At 44.4% G+C, this 23,838-nt stretch overlaps 1 protein-coding gene across 1 annotated transcript in view; it reads right to left on the reverse strand.

Annotated features, from left to right (window-relative positions):
- The window catches only part of KIF5C (kinesin family member 5C), a 54,270-nt gene that overhangs the window by 14,758 nt on the left and 15,674 nt on the right, over positions 1–23,838 (reverse strand). Inside the window, exons 2-11 of the mRNA XM_042041054.1 lie at positions 19,796–19,886; positions 15,619–15,692; positions 11,243–11,347; positions 8,812–8,860; positions 7,931–7,986; positions 6,966–7,053; positions 5,623–5,747; positions 4,019–4,123; positions 3,562–3,710; positions 497–645 (exon numbers count right to left, since the gene is read on the reverse strand). Of these exons, the coding sequence (XP_041896988.1) occupies positions 497–645; positions 3,562–3,710; positions 4,019–4,123; positions 5,623–5,747; positions 6,966–7,053; positions 7,931–7,986; positions 8,812–8,860; positions 11,243–11,347; positions 15,619–15,692; positions 19,796–19,886 (991 nt within the window). The remainder of the gene's footprint in view (positions 1–496; positions 646–3,561; positions 3,711–4,018; positions 4,124–5,622; positions 5,748–6,965; positions 7,054–7,930; positions 7,987–8,811; positions 8,861–11,242; positions 11,348–15,618; positions 15,693–19,795; positions 19,887–23,838) is intronic.

A 23,838-nucleotide genomic window follows, 5' to 3' on the forward strand; every position in this document is an offset into this window, starting at 1 on the left:
AAAAAATTTCATTTAGAAGCCACAGGAGCAGGCAAATGGTGATTCTTCTAATCAGATGCCACTCCCTGTCATTGTGCTAAAGGACTAATTCTTCTAATGTTAAATTCAATTATAAAAAATCCCCAAACCCAAGGTCCAATTACCTTCAAGCACAATGATCCTCATGCCTGAGGAGCAGAGTTATTTAAAAAAACCCCCAAATATAATGACATTTTTCCTTTTCTTTATTAACATCATTAACAACATTAAAATTAGGGATGCCTCCCATGTTCTCCACAGCTGAAATCACACTAATTTTGGCATTTTCACTGGTTCTTCCTGCAAATAGCTGCTGGTTTGCCTGGTTTCTGCCTCTTCACCTTTCATTATTGTTATGAAGTGTGAGTTATAACTGAGTGGGAGTTTAGAATTAGTGATCAGACAGAATTAATTAGAACTGTGATTTAGGGCAGGATTTCAACACAGACACATCCAGCTCCCAGTTTTTGGCACCTACCATTCCTCCACCTGTTCAGCTCCAGCTCCAGGTGCTGGATAACATTCTTTAAACTCTTGTTCTTGTCCTTCTCCTTCTCATACTTCTTCTTCCACTCCTCTGCTGTCAGCTCCAGGTTCACAGACACCGTGTTCTTGATGGTCTTGGCCCTGCACAACAAAACCCAGGTCAGCTGCTCTGGGATTTTTATCCCAGTGCCACAGCGGGGATTGGGAATTTTTCTGTGATCCAGAGGGAAATTAACAGAGAAATTGTGCGTTCCCCATCGCTGGAAGCGTCCAAGGCCAGGCTGGATGGGGCTTGGAGGAACCTATGGAAGGTGTCTCTGCCCATGGGAATGAGATGAGCTCTGATGTCCCTTCCAGCCCAAATTCTAGGATTCTGTGAAAATGAGAAGCTCTGGAATCTGCTTCCGGGTTAAGGACAAAGCCAAGTCCTGTCCTTGCTGCTGTGCAAAGTCAGCTGCCACGTCCAGCTTCAGCTGAGACCCCCCCAGCAGCACCTTGGGCTCATCCCAACTCTCCACAACCACCCCTGAAACTCCCCCAGCAAAACTCATCCGTGTTTGGAGCATCAAAGGGAGTCAGAGAGGGAAATTCATCCTTCCTGAAAGCTGAACAGGCCTTTCAAAGCCCATTTCGGGGAGGGAGGGAAGGAAGGACAGAAGGGAGGGAGGAAGGGAGGAGCCTGGGGGGTCACCACCAGGGCATGGGGTTATCCAGGGCTGAGCAAGGGATGCTGAACTCCTCCTGCCAGAGCCTCTGGAGCCAGCCTCAGGAGTTCCTGCCTCCCTAGGCAGAAATATCCCAGATTTCAACCCTGCTAACAGCAACCAGCACCTCTTCTTCATTGTGAAAGTGCTCAGCTCCAACCAAACCCAAACAATTGTGCCAGGAAGTGCAAAGCAAGCAGGAAACAATGCCCAGCACCTACTGCAGCAAATCCACGTTGAAAAAGGGAACCCAAACCAATCACTCTGAATTAAGAAAGCCTCAGATCTTGGCCCTTCACTGCTCAGACACCAAGTCCCTTCAAATGCCTCCAGTGTTGTTGAATAAAGCAGAGGATAAGGAAAGGAATAACAGACAAACCTCCAGCAGTTTATAAAGCTTCAGTGATTTGCACTCTGTGGCAAGCAGGAGTTTTATTATCCTTAAAAATATTTTAAAGTAACCATGTGCTTTTAAAATAATCCCAAATATTTTAAAGTAACCCCGTGCTTTTAACATAATTCCTAACGGGGTTTGCACATTGTCTCTGCTCAAGTTTCCACTCATTTAACTGTACCAGGGGAAAAAAAAACCCCAACCCAGCAGGAAGTTTATCCTGATGATGGATGAAGCCCTTGCTGACAACTAAAATTAAAAATGATATAAAAACACAAGGAAAGATGGAGTAGAAAGAGAAAAAAAGCTGATTCACTACTAGCAGAGGAGCACTTGTACAATCTGATTGGTACAAAAGCTCCTGTGAAGATGGATTTTATTCCTGACATTTATTTTAATGGGGACATAATTATTTTTTTCCCAGGAAAAATGAAGGAATCAGCAATCAGCCATGAGTCATGGGCCTTCCCCTAATGCTATTCAGGTCCTCAGCTGTGTCACAGCAGACAAATGAGACACCATAACCCAAGAGCCCGGAAAAGAATCCACATCAGGCAGCACCATTCCCACCCCAGTGCTGACAGAGAACGTTGTGCATGGATAATCCATGGGCTGCTCTGCATGGACCACCAGTCCTCCCAGGGAAAAACAAGTGATTTCCTTCCTGCCAATTCAGTGCTGTCCACAAGGAACTCCTGTTCCACCCTCAACCCCAACCAAGCTCACAAATACTTCCCTATTTCCCCAGTTCTTGCAGTCCCATCCTCAGTGAGGATCCCCTTCAAAATGTTCCTCCTCCTAGGAAAGCCTTGAATGCTTAGCCAGGATGTGCAGAGTCACTTGGAAAACTGCTTTGCCCCAAAAAGAAAGGCAAATTTCTCTGATTACTGGGAAGAGCAATGAAACCAGGAGGAATGTAAGCTGCAATTTAACTTGGAAGCTGGAGTTCAGAGCTGTCAGTGCTCTCTGTTTAATTCCTGCATCTCAGTGCTCGTGTTTGCTCCACACAGGGCGTGATCTGGGCAGCAGAAGTTTGGATCTTCAGTAGCTAAAACTCATCCTGGCCACACAATGGGGAAATAAAACTACAAAGCAACTCTTTAACCCCATTTTGTTCATGGCCACTGAATTTTGTGGGCCAAAAGCTCCATGTGGTGGAAAACAACCCAATTTCAAACAAAGGCAAAGGTTCTGTATCCTCCAAACTGTTCAATTCTCTTTCAAATAATCCTAACTTGCCAGTAGTTTTCCTTTCTGCTGCTACACAAACCAAACAAAACAAGTAATTTTCCAAAGGATCCGAGTTCTCCTCAATTACCACAAAAGCAGTAATTACATAATGAGCCTGACCTATTTCTGCACACTTTCCCAGTGCATTTCATATCACTGTTACCAATAAATGCACATGCAAGAGAAATTTTCTTTCTGCATCCTTCCATACTTTTTGATCCTAAATTATCCAGATCCTCCAAACATCAGGTCCACGAGCTGCCGTGGCAACCTCTCAAAGCTGTCAATATTACAGAGTCCACACTCTTTAATTTTCCTGATTTTTAAAGACACTTTTTACAACCATAACAATGATCCCTGAGGTGAAACTCAGGGAGAAGACACCTCTTAAAAAGCATCAAGAGCAGTGTCAGATACAGCAAAACTGAATTTTTCCACAGAAAACTGCCCAGTGCCTTTATCTTTCCCATAAAAATTTCAAGGAATTAAGATAACACTTTGTACTTCCTGCAGGAAAATCAATTGGGGCTTCCAAGCAGAGCAGGAAAATCAACTGGGGCTTCCAAGCAGAGCAGCTTGGCCAACATTAACATTGATTTTTCTGGGAATGAAGAGACAGCTCTCTGAAGTTCTCCAGTTTTTGACCAACTCCAGAAACCACAAGCTCTGGACTTCCAACACCTGGAGGAGCCCCAGGGATGCATCCAGGCTGATCCCAGTGGGACTCACCGCTGGCCAAACATCAGGGTGGACTTGGTCTCTGCCTCGTTGAACACGGAGGGGGAGCAGCAGATGACAATGGTGGTCCTGCAGTTCCCACCCAGGGAATCCTGGAGGATCCGGGTCATTTTGCTGTCTCGGTAGGGAACGTGGGTTTTCTAATCCAGATACAAGGAAGAGACAAGAACAATTCTTTTAAACAGAGCAGTAAGGGAGAATGTGAGGCCAGCAGGAGCGGATCTGAAGCACACAGTTGTTCTGATTGTGCCAAGGTTTGATAACCAGCGACATCACAGAGAATTAATTCCTTATCTCGGGCAGAACAGCCAAAGTGTCACTGGTTGTGGCTGGTCAGCCAATGTTTTCTCCCTTCAGAACTGAAATGTGAGCTCCTTTTTCTCCCGTGGATGGCAAAGAAACAGATAAATAAAAGCCCCTGGGCACCCCCACGGACAGGATTACTCACAGTTCCCTCAGCCAGCGCCGAGATCACGTTGCCCAGAGCAGACAGAGACTTATTGATATTTTTAGCTTCATCCAGAACAGCCCCCTCTGCTCCAGTTTTGCTGACCTGCCAAAGAGAGCAGGCGAGAGTCAGGCTCTGCTGGCAGCACACGAAGCCCCAGCCCCGCAGAGCTGTGCCTAAAGATGCTCCTGGAGGAGCAAATCCCAGCTTAGCTCAGCATGGACGAGGAGAATTTTACATCAGCTTTTCTGTTAGCACATGCCTCTAATAATTCCACTTCTCTCCCACTCCAAGAGCAAGCTGTCCCTAATTTTATTCAGGGAGAAGTCTGTGCTCACTTGAGGACATTTGGGAAGCACGTCCAAGGCCAAGCTGTCCATACAGACAGGGAGCACCACATGGAGACTCTCAGTGGCCACCAAATGAGCATCTTGGCTCTGTATTTTGCTTGCACGGACCAAAAATATCAGGCCGGGTTTTGTTCGTGGCCACTGCCTCCTTTTGCAGGCCAAAAATGACACGTGGTGGAAAACAATCCATTTTCACACCAAGACAAATGTATCCCAAAAACTGCTAAATTCTATTTCAAACCATTCTAACTTGCTGGTATTTTTCCTTTCTGCTAACACGCAAATATAACAAAACGAGTAATTTTCCAAAGTATCCAAATGTAGGATAAAGCCACATATTTTTCATTAAATTAAAACTATCTGTACTTTCACCTAAAAATGACATAAAGTAAAAATAGTTGTGTCTTTTAGGAAGACAACCTACCCAGGAAACCCCAATCTCAGCTTTTCTGTACCATGTCCAGACATAACAAACCACAAAAGTTTATTTTTCAGAGAAGAGCAATGCCTGTCCAGGCCCTCACTTCGTAAACATCATAAAGAGCTTTTAATTTAACATTCATATGCAATCATTACCGTGATTAATTACTCTGACAAATCACTTCTGCATTGTACCCATGGGTTATCAATTAACATGTCACAATGAGCAACCCAAAATCCCAATAAACCTGATTTTGAACACTCCAGAAGACATCAGAATGAGAATTGGGAAACATTTTTGCATTGCAGCACTACTCTGAACCTTTACTCTTTTGGTAAACAGATCAAAGTTATTTTTCTGGGGTTTATTTTTCTACATTGGAAAGCAGAAATAGTCACCACAATCAAGATTCAGGGAGCTTCAAGGAGACTTGAAAACTGCATTAACTGCTGGTATTTCATCCATTTAATATGTGAAATAATTACAGAAAAACCTAGAACCAGGACATGACAATATGAGCAAGTGACAACATCTAATTTGATAAATTATATAAAAATTACATTCCTTTTTCCAGCTCCACAGATGTAAATGTAAAGCTATATAAAAGTACACTGGTTCAGCTCACTCCATTATAAATGCAGACCTTGGGGGGTTGCCTTTCACACCAATAATTCTGATCTGCTCCTTTCCTCCAGCCCGCATTAACCAAAAAATTACAACAGCCCTATTAATGATAATCTAAGGTGAGAGTTCTGTGAAACCTCTCTGAAACAACCTCACATCCTCAGTGTGGTGATCCCAGTGGGAGCAGTCCAAGAGAAAGGAGAATTTACCTTCTCACTCCCAGCCAAGTCCACCAGGTAGAGCTTCCCACTGAGCTTCTTCTCCGTTTCCACATTCTCCTGTTTGATGTTAATGAGGAAGATGCTGTGGCTCCTCGAGCTGTGCTCATTCATATCTGCAACCACAGGTCAGGGCTTTTGTTTAAATGCCTTTCATGGTTTGTTTAAATGCCTTTCAAACCTGGCAGGGAATTCCATCCCATCCGAGCTGGCCCATGGCTACCAAATTCCAAACCCCAAAGAAGTTGGGCAGGTCTTTGTGTGACTCTGGGAGGGGATCTCACATTTAGGCAAAGTTTTCATCCAAACCACACTGTTTAGACCCAAATGTCACCTTTTTATTGCTTACCTAGGTGAAAATCCCCCTTTGCCCAGGTCACAGGTAAAACACAGTTGCAGTTTCAGCTTCCACTTAAAAATAAGTTTGATTGTAACCAGGTTATGCTGGAATTTCATAAAGTAGCAACAAGAAAATACTAAGAATCAAGGAACCACTTTCTCAATCAGCAAATTAGTATTTGGGTATTTTTTGTTAAAGAAAATAGCAGGAGCAATGGGAGGAAATGTTGCTCAGAACAAATTTCTATCAGTATGATGGCAAAGAAAGCAATGTAATATTTACCAAAGCAAGAAGGCAGGGACAGAGAAGAGAAAGGAGTTAACCAGGGCATCAAAAGAAATCAAATTAAATTAAAATTAAAAACAGAAACACAAAAAACTCCAAATATACCCAAAATACCACCCCACCACCAAGAATTTCTTTACAAACTGAGGTTCTGCCAAGGTGACTGCTTGGATCAGGGACATCTTCTAGTACAAATTTGGGAACAGACCCTTTTACCCCCATTCATGCAACACAACATCAACAAGTTTGGATTCTTTTGGGGTTTAATTCCTGAAGATTTGTTTGTTTTGCCATCACTGGAACCCAATCCAAGTCACTGCTTTGCTGGGATAAACAGGCAGAGGCTGAAAATTGCCCTATGCTCTCTGGCTGCTGTTTGACCAGGGAATTGCAGCCCAAAGGAACATGTAAGTACATCATTTTAGCTCTTTGTAATTCCAAAATATCTTCAGTCTGAGCCCAAACCTGTGCTGTGATGTTTTATGGAGCAATTCCAGTTCATGCCACGCCTTAAATTCAGAGTTCAGAGCTGACAGTCAGTGGAGGTTCTGTACAAAAGTACAGTCAATTGATTGAAAGTGTTATCATTCCAGCAGCATTACATCGTTCACAGACTAACTCTGAGTCCTTGGTGGACAGGAGGGATCAATAAATCCCTTGGAAGCACAACCACCCCCTCTGGAGAGCCAGAGAATCCATGGACACTCACTTGTCACGGCCACGTGCCGGTTGGCCTTCCCTTCGTCGATGACATCCAGGACTTCTTCAGGACTGGATACGAATCTTTCTGTACAACCCTGGGGACAGGCAAGTCAGCAGTGTTTAGCAGGAATGAATCAGGAGTGTTTAGCAGGAGGAGCATTTAGCACTAATGAACAAAATAATTAGGAGAACCATCAGCATCCCACAGGATCGTTGGCGAGGCAATGGACCCGAACGTGCTTTAGGGTGATTTTCACGGGGAACTTGGGAGCCAATTTTTTTCCACAAGATTAAAGACTCGGTGAAATCCAAACGCACAGCACGAAATTTTCCATGGGAAACATGGAGTGATACAACACATACTCCTAATTTGGGTTAGATTTCACACCCAAGTTAATTTTTCCCCCTCAAACTACAAGACAAAATGCAAAGTCCTTCTCTCTTCATGCAACAGCACTGAATAATTTAATTTTATGGGGTTTTTTTGCTCCTCAGGCTGAGAATAAACAGAAAAATATTATATATCTATCATTTAGGCTCACATATGTTCATGTCAAACGTATTGCATTCAAGTGAGGGCCCAGAAAGTCGTACAAGTAATTCCTAACCCAACCAATCTGTTCTGAGCTCTTGCGAGATTACAGCATCCACGCAGCAAAATATTAAAGAACAAAATTCCTCAGGTTGTTCTCTTTCATATCTGACATGAAAGGGGAATGTGAATACTTAAAATTTAACAGCATCCTAACAAAATGGCAACGTTCAAAGCCAGGAAAATAAAACAAACATGATTCAAGCCCATTAATATTTCAGGAAACTTATTTAAACCCAGGAACCAACACAACCTGAACATTCAAGGCTTCAAACAGGAGTTGAATTATTTCAGCAAACACGCTGGATGCAAATGGAAATGTGTAAATAAATGCACATGTGGGAAAGAATGAAAAGCTGAGGATTAAATTATTCTTTTACCTTAACATATGGGACTCTGTTTTTATCTTCATGTACAGCGAGGTTTGTCTTTGACACTGGAAAAGACGTGCAGATCATCAGGAATATTCCAGAGGTGATAAATAACGTGTCAGCTCCAGGCATGATAGACACATTTTGGGGATGGGAATTTGTAAATGAGGTCTGCAGTCACTCCCCACTCCTTATGAATCTCTAATATTTCTGACACATAGAAGTTGTTCCCTGCTCTGTCAGTCTTTTACCTGTTTATTTATAGTCAACTTCGGGGCAAAACCTTTTGTTTATTGCTTAGGTGAATCAAATAAGCCCAGACTAAGCTGGGTTTTGGCAAAGCAGAGGAGACAGGAGAGCAGCCTGGGATTCAGAACAGCTCAGTGTCACATTTACAGACATTTCTACATTTACAGTCACTTCTACATTTACAGACACTTCTACATTTACAGACATTTCTGTCCTCACACTGATTAACAAATTCACCTTCATTAACACACAACATGCAGAGGTAGAGGCATGAACTGTGCAAGAAGCAGATCCTCCCCACCAAACTGCCTGACAGAAGCAAGGGATAATTCTAAAACACTCCCTGCATTTTGGAATCAGTTTTCCTTGAGGAACACACACATGGCCAAGGAGGCCCAGCCCTGCCTTGCAGGCTGTGAAATCCTCAGCGCCCTCTGATTCAGAACGAAGCTCGTGCTCTGCAGAGGCAGGTGCACAGGAGACAGATCAGATGATTTAAACTGCAAAATTCTCCTGCTCAAACCCTGGCACACAGTTTAAATTTAATCCCCTCCCAAATAGAGTCAGTTTCCCCTCAGGCTTTGGTTCAAAGCTCTGCATGAAGCCAAGGCGCTCAGTCACGTAAGAAGCACAGAACTTACCATCAAGTAGGTCCCTTATTTTGTCCAAATATATCTCAAAGTAGGAAACCTAATTAAATAATCACAAACATTACAGATTTAAACGTTGCTGATTTAATGTATTGCTGTCTCTGTGTTTCCACCCCTGTCAAAGCACCAAAGTAAAAATAAAATCCCACCTCCCACACAGTTTGAATTACATCTTTCGTGAGAGCACGCTTGTGTCTTGAATGATTTACAAGCCATTGATCTTTCTCCATTTATCAATGATTCATCAGGAAAGTACACAAAAAAACCTTCAGGCAAATCTTCTCTTCTTTTTTTTTTTGGGTAACACAGGCAGAATTGACAAAAACATTGAGCTGAATCAAACCAATCCAGCTCCCGCCACACCTGTGCAGCTGTGCCATGAGAAGGGTCGGGTTTGAGGACTGTAGAAGACTGTACATTGATTTTCACCCCCACAAAAGCAGAGAGCACCTTTACCATACAATTTCCATAAGCTTCAGCAATACATATGAAATTAAACTTTTAAATGAAGCACACGTGACGGTTCTGCCTTGAATCAAATCCAAGGAAGAAAATGAAAATGAGCTCTGCTGTAACAAAGAGAGACAATTGTCCTCAAGAAAAAAAAATTAAGGAGAAGGAGAATGAATGAATGAATGTATGAATGAATGAGTTTCCTAATAAAAGGGTATCTGACTCACAGAAGCAAACAGAAATATGTGAGGGGAGTAAGGTCTAACCCTTCCCTAATTCAGGTTTATCCAGATTATTCAGCAGGAAAGGCTGCGTTCCAGGTATCAATGAACTCCTGGTATTTAGTGAAGTCTCATTTTCTCTCATCTGAAGAATAATGTCTGGGCTTTTTATACAGGTGAGTTGATCTTTCCATGTAACAACTGCTATTAAATACAGATATATTTTGCTTTTGTGCCTTTACTTCCCCATTTAAAGCCCTCCTCTGGACCAGCTGATTCCAAGAGCCCACTTAGGCCAGACTTAATATTTCACATTGAAAACCAACACATGGAGGAGAGACCAAATTCTAAATGGATCCCCACTAGAGAGAGAGGGGGAAAAAATGTTATTAATTTTCAGTGCTGGCTCAGTTATTAGAAGAGTTTGGTTAAACCCTGGCTGCTGATGACAGAACACTTCTCTCCCTGACAGCTCCTTGTACAACCACTCTCTGCTGCTCAGGCAGCTTTTCTGGGAGAGATTGATCAGCTCTGGTGGGAAACCACTGGAACAGTGCTGGCAGAACGTGGTTTCCAACATGACACACCAGGAGTTTCCCATGACTTGGGGTCCCCATCTCTTGGTATCCAAGGGCTGTCGCGTGGAATTGCAGCAGCCCCGGGAAAGCTTTCCAGAGGAGGGGAGGGAATCTGTGCCACTCCTGTGGCAATTCAGAGGGGTCTCTCCATCTTTTACAATCTAAGGCCTCTGCAAGTATTTCGTGGTTTATTTGTAATATTTTTTCTGCCTGTACCTCGTTGCTGAGAAGGTTCCCAATAAATGACTGAGCCCTTCCAGAAGCTGGTTCAGAGGTGCAAGGTTATTAAAATAAATACACAAATATTCCCCCAGGAGCACCTCTAACAATTTAACGCAAATAGCACTAAAAATAGCACTTATCTCTAACTTTTAGGCACAGAAAGGACAGAGAGCTCCATTCTCAGTGAGCAGCAGGAGAAGGGAGAATGTTTTTACATCTATCTGTGCACAGCTACCGAAGTATTTAGGCCTGGTTTTGTTTTGGGGCAGGGATGACACAGAGAGCTCCTTTTCCCTGCAATCCATGGCCATTTTACTGATGTCTGCTTGGAAAGAAGCTGCAGCCTGACCCTGGCTCTGCCAGATGGACCAGTGCCCCCCATGGCTGAGAGCTCCCCGGGACACTGGATGGACAGTGGGAATTAAAGGTCACTCCGAAGCATTTGGGACATCACATGGCTGGGATGAAGGAAGGGACATGGAAAAACATGGCAGCTGTTCCAACGGAGCCTTGGACCTCCATCAGAAGGAGCCTGCGCACCAGGAATTCAAAAATCACTTCTAAACATCCTTCCATGGACTGCCCAATCTTCCCCCACTTCCAACCCCACATCCTTGAGATAGGATGTCAGTCTTTTCCCAAATGTTCTGCAGCTCCATGGGATTTCTGGTCATACCCAGTGGGGTCCAATCTCTGGAGAAGCTGCAGTTAATCAATATTTGGCCACCCAAAGGGTGGTTCCAGCAAACCTGAGCCGGACACACACTCCAGAAAAAAATTCCAGTAGCTGCATGAGGTGATTTCTAGGAAGTACCCTCAGTAATAAATACTGGATTTTGAGTTACAAAAAGGATGGAGGAGAAAACCCCCCCACAACATTCCAAGGCAGATTTTCCATGGATTTCCTTCCCTTTCGACCCATTACATAACACGTCACTCCACATTTACCTTTATGTGGAACTCCAGGTTCTCATCCATGGAGTAGATGTGATCAAAGATGTCGTGTGCAATTCTGGGGATGATTCCCATGAGCTGAGGGTCGTGCAGTTTTCCCTGCGGACACAAAACCCAATGGTAACTTGGGAATCGTCCCTCAGGGACAAGACAGGAGGGAGATTTATCCAAATTTCCCTCTTCCAGAGGGTCCCTATGAACGTTTATTGCTCTGGGGAGGGGTTAACTTGATGTTAGTGCTCAGAGAAGGTGTCAGAACCAACGCCACACCTTGGAATTCCTCACCCCATGGAGAACCCCTTTGTCCTGTAAGCTCCTGCTGCTGTTTCCGCTCTCACCCTCTGACTGACAAGCACAACAAACATCCAACTCACAGCCAGATTCTCCCTGTAAAGCAGGATTTTGGGAATTTGTCAGTGACAAGAAGCATTGAAACATCCCATTCCTCCTTCCTGCTATGCTGGGGGAAGATCTGAGTGATGGGGATTTGAGGATTCCAGTCCAATTCCAATTCCAGTTCCAATTGGAGCTCACTGGCCCTACTGCCAGGGAGCCATACCTCACAAACACTCCTGCTTTCCATATTCCTCTGCACAACCACCTTCCCCTGTTCCTCCAGGAACTGAGGATTAACTCATCCCAACAATTTCCCTGCGTTGCTCTCCCAGGCACATCCGGGAGAGGCAACGCCACGGAAATGGGAACAGAAACCACATTTTGAGACAAAACCCTTCTCTGACCACAGCTCACACCGAAATGCTGCTTCCAAACGTTCCATGAAACTGCTTAAATATGCACTAACAAGTCCACAGTTGAAGATTCCATCAGAACACGGTGTCTGGAATCTCTGGCACACCTCTGGGATAAATCTTTGTCCAATTAAAACTGCCCACGTCAGCACAAAAAAGATTCTTACTCCAAACAGTGGTAGGGAATTGTTATTATTTTAGAAAAATATAGCAGGTAACCACACAATTCCCAGTCATGGGAGGTCAGATTTGATCTGGAATTGCTAACTTTTTTTTTTTTACCTTTTTTTTTTAGCAAAATAGAAGAAAATCACGCACGTGTGTATGTGGTTTTTATTATGTTTGTCAGTGACCAGTGGGTCACACTGACCTGTTTTCCCACTTTTTCAGCTTTTATTAGCATCCTTAAATATAGTGAAAAATATAGATATTATATATATAAAAAATAATATATAAAATAGGTAATATATAAGTATATTCTATTGATATAGAAATATATTGTGTTAATATATAATTGTATTAATATATAATTATATTATGTTAATATATAATTGTATTATGTTAACATATAATTATAGATATATTATAAGATATAATAACAAATAATAGACTATAAATAATATATAATACATAAAAATTTTGGCCTAAAATACAGGCTAAAATATAAATTTTAGCCACTGCCTTGTTTAGCCAAAGCCGGTGGAATGGCAGTGAATTTCCCAGCACCAGCCAGGGATGAAGGCAATTTCACACAAAGAACTGGCACCACCTCTCCCTCCACCCCAGAGCTTGTGGTTAAAGCACTGATTGGGTTCCTGCCCCTGAATTCCACAAACATCTTGAGGGGGGAAAAAAAAAAGGGATAAATCAGCTCCATTGCTGACTGCTTTCCCTACAAAGCAGCACTCAGCTGGAGCTAAACCGTGAATATTTTATTTATGTTATACAAATCACATCCCCTCCTGCAGCAGTTAAACCCTACACCACACCCAACATCTCATTGAGCTGCTCCAAAACTAAAAAGTCCTCCCCATCTGAGGCACCATTTTATTTCAGATTATGAGAATGGGGAAAAAAAAGGTAATAAATTAAATCCTTGAGGAAGGGGAAAACTTGAATACACGAACACCCCCCAAGACTTTGTTCTCCCTTGCTCCACCACACCGTGAGCGCAGCCCCATTTCCACACTCTCCATCCCTTCTCCCTGGAGAAACCCCTGAAAATCTCACTGGAACCAACCCTGTGTTGCTGCTCAGGGAGTTTTCCCTAAGAGGGGAAAGGAGCTTTTCCTAAACTGGGATAAACAGAGATTTGCTGGGATTCCTTCAGGGCGCTCAACTCCAACCCAAGCTGTGCCTACACTCCAAAGCACAGCAGAACACGGAATTCCTAAGGCAGCCACAAAACCAGGAACGCTCCAGCCACTTTCCTGCAGTGGTTTTGGTGGAGCTGGATTTTACCTCAGCCAGAGGAGCCTTCAGATTCCAACTTGTGCTGCAGAGACCTCTGGCAGCACCAGGTAAACCTATCCCTTAAAAATTTTTCGGAAGTGACAATAAATGCATTTAATTAAATATTCTCACAAGCCCCATGGTAACTGTATTTTCCTTTCCACAGCTCCTCTAGCTCAGAGGAGAAATCCAGGTGTAAAACCTGAAGTGTGAGGGACACTCAGCCACAGCTGCCACTGTTTAAATCAGTAGAAATTTCCGTGGATTTGCATTCAAACAAGAGGGGATGGAAGTGGATTCCACTTTTATGTATAGAATGGTTTGGGTTGGAAGGGACCTTACAGCTCATCTCAGTCCATGGGCAGGGAATCTCCCACTGCAAGAGAGGGACCAGAAACAGGAAGGCAAGAACAAGGACAAGGTGGGCTGGAAAGCTGGAATTAAAAATGGAAAGAAACCACAAATATTCTCATGGATTCTGCTGTAACCTCACGGAAAAAGGGGTTGGAAAACCGTGGTGCTGCTGCCACTGCAGCTGGGAAATTCCTCCGAAGAGTTCTCTGCTCGTTAAAGCTCAGATTTTAATAAAAACAGTAATTTCCACAGGTGAAGCGCAACATTTGAGGCAGAGCTGGTTTCATTCAGGATGTTGATACAGTAACACCGATTTAGGGGGACCGAGCACTGAAAGCTCTGCTGTGGAGTCAAAGCCCATCAATTTAATTTATGGTAAAAAAAAAAAGTGCTTTTTCAAGTTTTATCCTGCTATTCAGGCAGCAAAGAAAGATCTGTGCCTGTCAGAAAGGCTGTCCTGGCTGTGTTCTAGCCCCATGTCCTGGTGGAGCTTAACACCAACACTGTGAAGCATTTCCCATTTCCCATTTCACAGAAAATCCCCCGTAACAGCTTTTCCAAGAGGATTTACTATTTCTTCAACTTCAGACTATTTTTTTCCCCCTTCCACAACACACTTTAGCAACTTCACAAGAGGATGTAAGGCTAAGAGGGGGATTAAAGCTGAATATAGACTTGATTCCACTTTGAAACGACAGCTTTTCCTTTATTAAAGGAGGAAAACAGCCGTTTTTCCACGGTCATTTCCTTTATCACCGCTTGGAATTCTGAATATAAATTGGCTTTAGGAGATCTTTCCCAGGCCATGTGGAAGCACCAGCTCGAGCCCTGCAGACATTTTGATTTAATTACACCCAGAGCTGGTGGATTACTCAAGGATTGTGCCATCTGTGAGGCCTGAGCCAGTGATTTCCCCCCCTCCTCTCAAGGACAGACTTAATTAGACACCACTGATTGCACCCTCCAGGAATGCAGCGATTTTCCCAAGGCCCCGTGGCTCCCATTGTCCTTTAACCTTCAGGTTTGGTGGCTCACCTGTGGTAATTGTGGAACAAAACCACGGGGTGCTGCTGAACCCAGGAAAACTCAGTTTTAACTCCCCCAGAGCCCAGCTTTGCTGAGCTGAGATGTCCCAAGCCACAGACACCCAGTTTGGGGAGGAGCAGCCTCATGCAAGGATGAAATCCTTGGAATTCAGCAGGAATACCTAAATATCTTCTGCCTGACCCAAAAAAAAAAACCCCAAACCACAGGAAAAGCCCTGCTCTGTCACCCTCAGAGCAGCACGAACATGAACAGACTCAGCATTTCAGCCCCTGGAATTTGCTGTAATTCCGTGCCCTTCTCCAAGAAGTCCAACCCCATCCGTCTGTGCTGCAGGATGCCAGAGGGGCATTCCCAGAAGGAGACTGCAAATGAGAAACCCAAGAACCAAGGCAGGAATTTCCCTAATCCTGCAGTGCCAGGGAACTCCGCAGACTTTTACTGCTGCTCTCATCCGTGGATTCACAAACCCCACTCAAACCCTTTAAAACACAAACATTCCTGTAATGACAAACAAGGAGAAACCACACCTGATGTGTTCTGCTCACCGTTTGCTCCAAATAAATCTGGGATTTACTCAGACATCTGTGGAAAAACCTTGGGAAAAAATCCACATTGACTGAACTGCTGAAGGCAGGAGGAGCTGAACATTCCCAAATCCCTTTTTCCATGTTTCTCCCAGCTCAGAGCTCCAGGGATCTGCCCTGCCCAGGTAATTGACACATGGAATTTTCCTCCTCCCCCCAAACTGGTTTGATTTTGCCCCTGTACCTCCATAGTGTGTGTTTTTCCTGATGAGGTCTGTCCATAAGCAAAGATTGTGCCGTTGTAGCCTTCCAGAACATCTGCAAGGAGAAGGAAAACAAAACTTTTTAATGACATCCTCAAGCTGAATTATCAGCATTTTTTAAGTCTTTAAAGTGTTGGAGCTGAAGTAGGAAGTAGTTTGGGCAATAAAGAATGGGGAAAATATAAGATATTGAGATAATTTTAGGCCACAAAAAATCGTTATAAAATCTAAATTAGAGAATTTTAGAATTATTGGCATCTCTGTCACTCTCCTGGGAGAAAAACCTCTCTGGACATCAGATATCATCCAAACACATCTGTGGAACACGGGGAAGAAAAAGCTGAACTCCATTTAAAACCATCAGGCACCCTGGAGAAAATCAGACAAATTCCCAGATACTCCTTATTATAAATTCACATTCTATTTCCTACTTCTGTATCACAGTTCACGGCCTCATTAATTTCCAAGCCTGTCTGCAAAGCAAGAAGAAAGTCAAATGAACAGGAATTTGAAAACCAGCTTCTCTCAGGGCAGAATGAATCATTTGATACTGGATTCAGATATCAAAATATTGACTTTGCAGTGACTGCCCACTTCCAGCAGTCTGGGAGGGCTGTAAATTGTATTTGTGATGTTTCCCATCCTCTGGATCTCCATTAATAGAGGTTTCCAGGCAAAGGAAAAAATGAAATTAATTAGATTATAGATGATATGTCATATAGATGGCATTTACATAAATACACAAATAATCCCCTTATTTGCAGCTCCATGTAGGTGCTCCAGACAGGAAGGAAGATTGAATAAGATACAGTAGAAAAATAGAAAAAGAGTCTTGAACTCAAAGACAGTGACAAAGTTAGAGGCCATAAGTACTGTCCTTCTGGAATTAACATTTTTAATTAATTTAACATCCTCAGCTGCCCGCAAAAATAGAAACACTGCTTGCTTTAAGGAAACAAAGTTTAAAATAATTGATTATCAATAATTATGGGGTGGATAAAAAAAATCCAGTTGTACTATTCCATAGGAGTTTATTACTACTATTTCATCTTCCTGCCAAATTTGGTTGATTTTTTTTTTTTTAATAGCTTGAATTAAAAACAAGAAAGTGAAAAAAAAGAAAAAAAAAAAGGGTTATTATCTCCAGGTAAATGCAAGGTACCAACTGAGCTCACAGCCAAGGGGGAAAATAACCTGATTAATCAACTGTTATGTAAGAAAATTGCTCAGAATTTGCATCAATATTTGCATTTTGCTGGAGGAAGTAGAGATAAGTCATTTACCTTCTCAATTAGCAAAAAATACCTTATCCTATTAAGGAAAAAAATAGCCCTCTGCATCACCTGCAGTGAAAACAAGTCAGAGGTGTCAGTATTGAGGTTATTTTTGTTGGAAGACTTTCCACCTGAAGTCATTTATGGGCCATCTGTGCACTGAATCCAGAGAGAAACAGCCCCAGACAGAAAGAACAAAACTCCAAAGGGAGGGGGAAAAAATCAGATTAACAAAGGGACTGAACCAAGATCAGGTGGGATTTTTAAGTAATTCCCAGAAAAAAAGGAAGTCTGAGTGGTTTTGTCAACTCCTGGCCCACAGTGATTCCCAGTTTTTCCCCAAAATCCTCCTTCTGCCCCTCAGCTGCTGCCTTTTTTTCCTGAGGATGGACACAACAAACACATTCCCACAGCCACACATTTTTAGCCCTGTACTTCTCTTTTTCACCCATCATCTTCCCCAATTCCCCATATTTACAACCAGAAAAGTCACTCAGCTCCCAGGTGGGAGCAACACCACCACCCAAAAAATCCTTTAAAGCCATTTTCTCCTCCTCCCAGGCCCACACACATGCACTGAGGTGCTCCAGTGCTCCCAGACATTCCCCCCTCCGTGGAATTGCAGGAAAAATGCAAAATCCAGGCCCACACGTGCACCTGGGTGGATTCAGGAGATAAAAACTGGGGTTTTGGGCAACAGAGAGCAATAGGAAGCAAAGCAGAAGTGGTGGCAATCACACCCTGTTGTCCCCTGGCAGATTTGGGGCTATTTGGGAGCTTTGGTTAAAAAGAAGCAATCCCCACTGGTGATTCCACACACATTTCCACTGCTGGCACTCTGGCCCTCAGGAGTCCCTTCCTCCTCCCAAAAACTCCCTGTTCCCCATGTTTCTCACATCAGGAATGTGAAACACTTGGGCAGGGATGGAGCTGTTTGCTCAGACCTAATCCCAGGCCTTGTTTGGTAAAAACCCCCTCGTTTGGGTCATTCTGATTGTCAATATAATTATTCCAAGCATTGCTCCAGGGCCAGCAGGCATTTTCTGGGATGGCAGGAATCACAGTGGAGCCATCAGCCATTCCATGGGAGCGCAGTGAAACCAGAGAGCAAACGGGAACCTTGGGAAGCTGCCTGGAAAACCCTCAGGGATTCATTCACACGGTGCCCCGAGTTGTGCCACACTCAGCCCCCCTTTCCATGCAGGAAATTACAGGGAATGCAGCCCATCAGGAACTTTTCACAGCCTGCACTTTATTAGGCTTTAAAATGGAGATTAAATGGAAGGAAATCTAAGTCCAGAGCTCCGGAGCTTCACTCCAGGGCTGCTGTGCTCTCCCTCCCTCCTTGTCTTGCCCTCTCCTCTTCCCCCTCTCCTCCCCATCCTTCACTTCCTTGTTCTCTCCTTCTCTCTTTTCCCCCCATTTCTCTCTCCTTTTCTTCCAAACCTTCCCCTCACCAACCTTGCCTTTCAAAACATCTGGGAAGTCCAAATCAACCCACATGGAAAATACATTTGAGTGCTATTTTCAAACGGAATTTGGGAAGTATTTGCCTTTCTCTTTGGTTCATAAAGACAATTCAGTCAGTGATTCAGTTCTTCCCAATTCCTCTCGCAAAGGATTTTATTTCTCTCACCACTTTTGGAGGAAAACCAACTTCCAAAGGGGATATAAAGGCCCTCCACAAATTCACCAGCAGCACACCCTGTAGGATTGAAACAGCTCCCCAAACTTCCAGGCAGTGCAGTGGTGTGTCAGCAACCTGAACTAACGATCCCTGAACTCCATAAATTCAGTTTTTATTAAAGGCTCACCCATCTGAGGGCAGAGCTGCTGTAATCAGACCCCTCGGAGAAGAGGCAGCCGAGTTCTGACTCATTTCTGCTCTCTAACATCAAATAACTTTCTCTCTGGTCCTTCCCCCCATCACCTGGGCTGCCCCAGGTTGGGCTGCTCGAGGTTTTCTGAGTGAGCCAAACAAATTCCTGCAGAGCTGCTCCCAGGGTTTGGAGCAGGACCCCGAAACACCAAAATAAAAACCTTGGAGGGCACAGGGACACCCCACAAGGCCAGGGAACAACGAGGGTTCTGCTGATAACCCCTGGATGCTGCAGTGTGGTCACAAATCCAGCCCTGAGCTCCAGGAATGGTTGGACAATGTTCCCAGGCTCGTGGTGGGACTTTTGGGGTGTCCTGTCCAGGGCCAGGAGCTGCACTGATGATCCTGTGGGTGCTTTCCAGCTCAGCATATGCACAATTTTATGAATATGACCATGGATGGATCATCCAGCACCAGAACAAAGCGTGAGGGTGACTTCAACACTGGGGGGGTTTGCCAGGTGATTAACATGCAGCCCCAAAAAAAAGATTTTGCAGTGAAAATCTTAAAATTTCAACCATTTTTGAAGGTTTTGTTCCAAGAACTAGGGTGTTTTCCAAGAGGCATCTGTGTCCTCATTCCAGTTTTAAATTAAAGCTCTCTGCATGCAAAGCAACTCCCAAACCAGGGCCTTCCCCACTCTCCTTCAATGATCCATCCTCCCATTCCATTGTACAGATATTCCACACTCATCCTGGACTGAACAGTCTCACACTGCATGAAAAACACACTTTTTGTCCTTTATATCCCAAAAAACCAAGTGTTTGTGTGGAATAACAAGGAGAGAGTAAGGAACAGCTGCGCTGCAGTTCCTTCAGCATTGATGGTTTTGGTTTTTTCCACACAGACAAGCCCTTAAAAAAAGGAAATGTTTGGAATTACTAATTACTAAACTCCCCTTCAGACATCCAAACATTCATTACCCAGTCTTTAAACAGCTTGAGGGCACAGAGACATCCTTTTCCCTCCCCCCAGGCAGGGACAATAAACAAAGACAACACCTACCTTTGACAATCTGCTTGGCACAGGCATTATAAACTTGTTCCTGGGTTGTGTTAGGAGGTAACACCCTGTCAAAGACGTAGGGCTTCCCTTGCTGCAAACAGAGGAGAAACTCCATGAGACAAAGAACATTTCAACCCCTTTATTATCCCAATCTGACATCCTGAAATGCAGCATTTCCCACAGAGGGAGCCATTCAGTGCACTGGACAGGACAATATCTTGTGGACTGAACAGATGTGACATTTTGGGTGCTCCAAACCCATCTTTTGTATGGCTGGCAAATAAAACGTGGCATATGTTCCCTGTGTGCTCACGTTGGGGTCAGCAGCCACGGATGGGGGAGACAAGCAGCAGGAGCTGGATATTTCCTTCCCCTCCTGGGAATTGAGGGGAAATAGCTATGTAAAAACTGGGGGGATAATCCTGTAAATATTGGGGGAATAGCCACGTAAATATTGGGAGAATAGTTATGTAACTATTGGGGAAATAATCCTGTAAATATTGGGGAATAACCTTGTAAATATCGGGGCAATAATCCTGTAAATATTGGGGGAATAATCCTGTAAATATTGGGGGAATAATCCCATAAATATCAGGGGAATAGCCATGTAAATATTGGGGGAATAGCCATGTAAATATTGGGAGAATAATCCCATAAATATCAGGGGAATAGCCACATAAATTTTGGGGGAATAATCCTGTAAATGTCAGGGGAATAACCCTGTAAACACTGGGGCAATAGCCATGTAAATATTAGGAGAACAGCCATATAAATACTGGGGGAATAACCCTGTAAACATTGGGGGAACAGTCATGTAACTATAGGGGGAACAACCCTGTAACTATTGGGGCAGTAACCCTGTAAATACCTGCAGAAGCTCTGCAGTTCATTCCTACAAACCACTGAAAGCTGTGCTGTGAGAAAAGCCCAGAGCTGAGCTCAAGTTTGCAGGTCCTGAGTTCTGCTGAGGCCCAGGTGACCCAGAACGGTCCCAGTACGGTCCCAGTACTCTACTGGTTTCATCCCTATGCTAAACATGCAAATGTGTCACCAAAAGCACAGCTTGGAGCCAAAGCAGGCAGCCCATCACAGTTATGTCACCCTAAACTTGTATCATATTCAGAAAAGGTTGTGATTTTCATCCTCAGCACCAACAAATCACCTGACGCTGTGTGGGAGGCGCCCCGCAGTGACATCTGGAGCGGGACTGGTGCCACGCCGAGCTCCCCGATTCCCAAGTGACACCAGGAGTGACATTCCCACACGGATTCACGGCGCAGCACAACCCGCGCTCCCGGAAAGCCTTGATCCCTCTTTGCAAGAACCATAATTGCTCACAAGCCAAACACGCATCACCACCCCTAAAAACAGCCTCGTGTGACACTTCAAAGGCCCCTTCAGACAGAGCTCTGCTCCCCCAGCTGCACGCCGCATTTAAAACACGAATCCTCTATCGAAAGCGACATCCTTCTCATCTCCCATCAAAGCTCCCGGTGTTCCCCCTTCTCCAAGAGACCACTGAGGAGGCCTTCAAAGCTGAGGAGGTGGCTGGTACCCGGTGCCATGCTCAGCTGAGGGAGGTGCCACCGGTGCCACTCGCAGCAGCAGCTGCTCCAACGCTCCGCTCAATTAACCATTTTTGTCACGCTTTGATTCGACTTCAAGAGAGCAGATCAGGAGCTTCCACTCACCTGCTCCTTCAGCTCGGGGGAAAAGGAGGCAGGGAGGGGTTTGCCTGAAGTGTGTGTTGCTGCTCCATCCCGGGGTTTTGGAGTTCCAGGATGAGAAGGCAATTTCTGAGTGGTTTAGTGGGTAATTCCCGGGTGTGGGGCCACCCACGCAGCCCCTTGTAAGACACAAGCCTGGAGAGGCAACTCCCGATCCCAGATTTCCCCCATTCCCAGGAAAGTGGGGAGACCAGCCAGCACCTACCCCACACTCTGTTTCCTCACAGCTCCCCACACTGGGATGCTCCCAGCCAGCCAAAGCTCTGCACTCCCAGCATGAGCTGCCCTGCCCTGCTATGAATATTCCAGAACCATTTCCCAAATGGAATTTTACCCCCTTACCCCAATTTTGCCCATCCCAAGCTCCAGGCAACAAAGCCAAAAAATCCCACAACCTCAAATATTCACTTATCCCATTTATTCCCTTCATGCCCGAGTTGAGGCTCAGAGAGCTGTCAGTGCCTCATCCCACCAAGGCAAACACAGCTCTGGTGCCATCAATCCAGCCCGTCCATGGAGCATTCCATGCCTGGAATGTCAGAGAGCCTGAAAAAAGAGTAATTCCATAATAACTGTGCTCCACGCAGCTGGAAGAGGCACTGCCTGCGAGTGGGATTTATCTGCCGGGCTGAAAAGCTCCAAGTGCAAAGCAGCAACTCCTAAAAGTGCTCCACAGGTCAGGTTTCCTCCTTTCAGGAGTTTTGTTTGGGAAGCTGAAAGGCTGGAAAAGCCATCACTGATATCTGAAGGAAATAAAGGAATGTGGGGGATCACAGAGCATCTTCACTGACTGCACGAAATGAGAGCAGTTGTGGGGTTTTGGGGGGTGGGTCTCGTGCTTCAAACCTACATGGATCTCATTCTTTGTTCAGGAGCTCCTGGCTGGATCTCTGATGTTGGGAAGATGTTGGGCTCTTCCTGTGTCACCCCACTCGAGCTTCCTGAGCCTTCCTCCTGTGCCACCAGCTCCTCGCTGCCACATCCACACAGCCCCAGGTTTTTATGTTTGGGATGGGGGTTTTCCTGTTTGTTTGGTTTGGTTTTGTTTTGGGGTTTTTTTGGTTTTTGGGGGTCTTTTGTGATCTTCTTATGATCTCCTGAATTCTGAGAGGTTTTCCCCAAAGATAACAAAAGCCACATCCACCCTACAGAGGCAACACCCTCCAGATCCAAAGGGTTTGCCCCAAACCAGAAGGCAGCATGAGCAACCACGAATATCCCGATTTTCAGCGTGTTCCCTTTTCTCCCCGTTGTCACCTTCAGAAGTGACATAACTGCATTCATTTCGTTTTACCAAATGTAACTCATCCTGCATTAAACACCAAAATCAAGAGGTATAATTCAAGGAAGCAACAAGCAGCCAGAAATAAAATGTTATTTTCTGAGCGATGCCAACCGTTTCATCTGTGCACCTCGTGTATTATTTTCCAAACTTTCTCATTACATGCAGGTTATTATCTCCCATCCATAAATCACATCTGCTTTCCTTCCTACAGTCCCCCTGACAATCTGTTCCATTAACTTGTGCCACTGCTGCATAATGGCTGGGATAAGTGCTCTGATCCACCCACACAATTCCTGCTGGAGTTGCACTGACAGCCAGAGAGATTCTGCTCTGGCCCCTGGACAGCACCAGGAATTCTGTTCAGACATATTGACAATTATTATTGCACTTCTCTAGTTTCCTATTGAGTTAAAAGGCATTTTAAAAAAAAGAAAAAGAGGATTTCACAACCACAAAAAGGATCTTCACCATAAATGCCAAATTTACCCTCAGAGCAGCACTGTCGCCAGAAGCTAATGCAGTCTCAATTAAAGAAATTAAAGATAACCAAATACATTTCCTGGTTTAATAAAATAAATAAATAAACCTCAACTCCCCCAAATTCCCTAGAGAGAGGAAATGAGGAAAGCTCAGAGCTGCCTGCTAAGGGTGAGAAGCCCTAATGGAATTGCATGATTAATCCCCTGCGATCCTCAGGGTGGACTCCAGCCCTGGGTGTGCAGGTTGTGATGTGAAGGGAGATGACACCTCCCCTTCAGGCATCTGAATCCACTCCCAGATCCATCCCCCCCCCAAAAAAAACCCTTATAAAAACCATGGGCAAGGTAAGATGGCTCAGAACAGAATTCCCAAGTGCTTGAGTAGAAAGGAAGCAGGAAGACAACAAAATCCTGGATTTCTTTGAATTTGGGGGGCTGGGAGGAGGCATTTGAGTATGATGAGGGATTTTAGCCCGAAACCACCCCCCAAAATTAGAGGTTCTCACAGGTCACACACAAGAGCACAAAACCACAGAGGCAGGAGAGGGGGAC

This window comes from Corvus kubaryi, unplaced genomic scaffold (genome assembly GCF_017639235.1).
Source record: "Corvus kubaryi isolate FWS band 111438036 unplaced genomic scaffold, C.kubaryi_AGA036_p1.0 37396, whole genome shotgun sequence".
NCBI classification, from domain to species: Eukaryota; Metazoa; Chordata; class Aves; order Passeriformes; family Corvidae; genus Corvus; species Corvus kubaryi.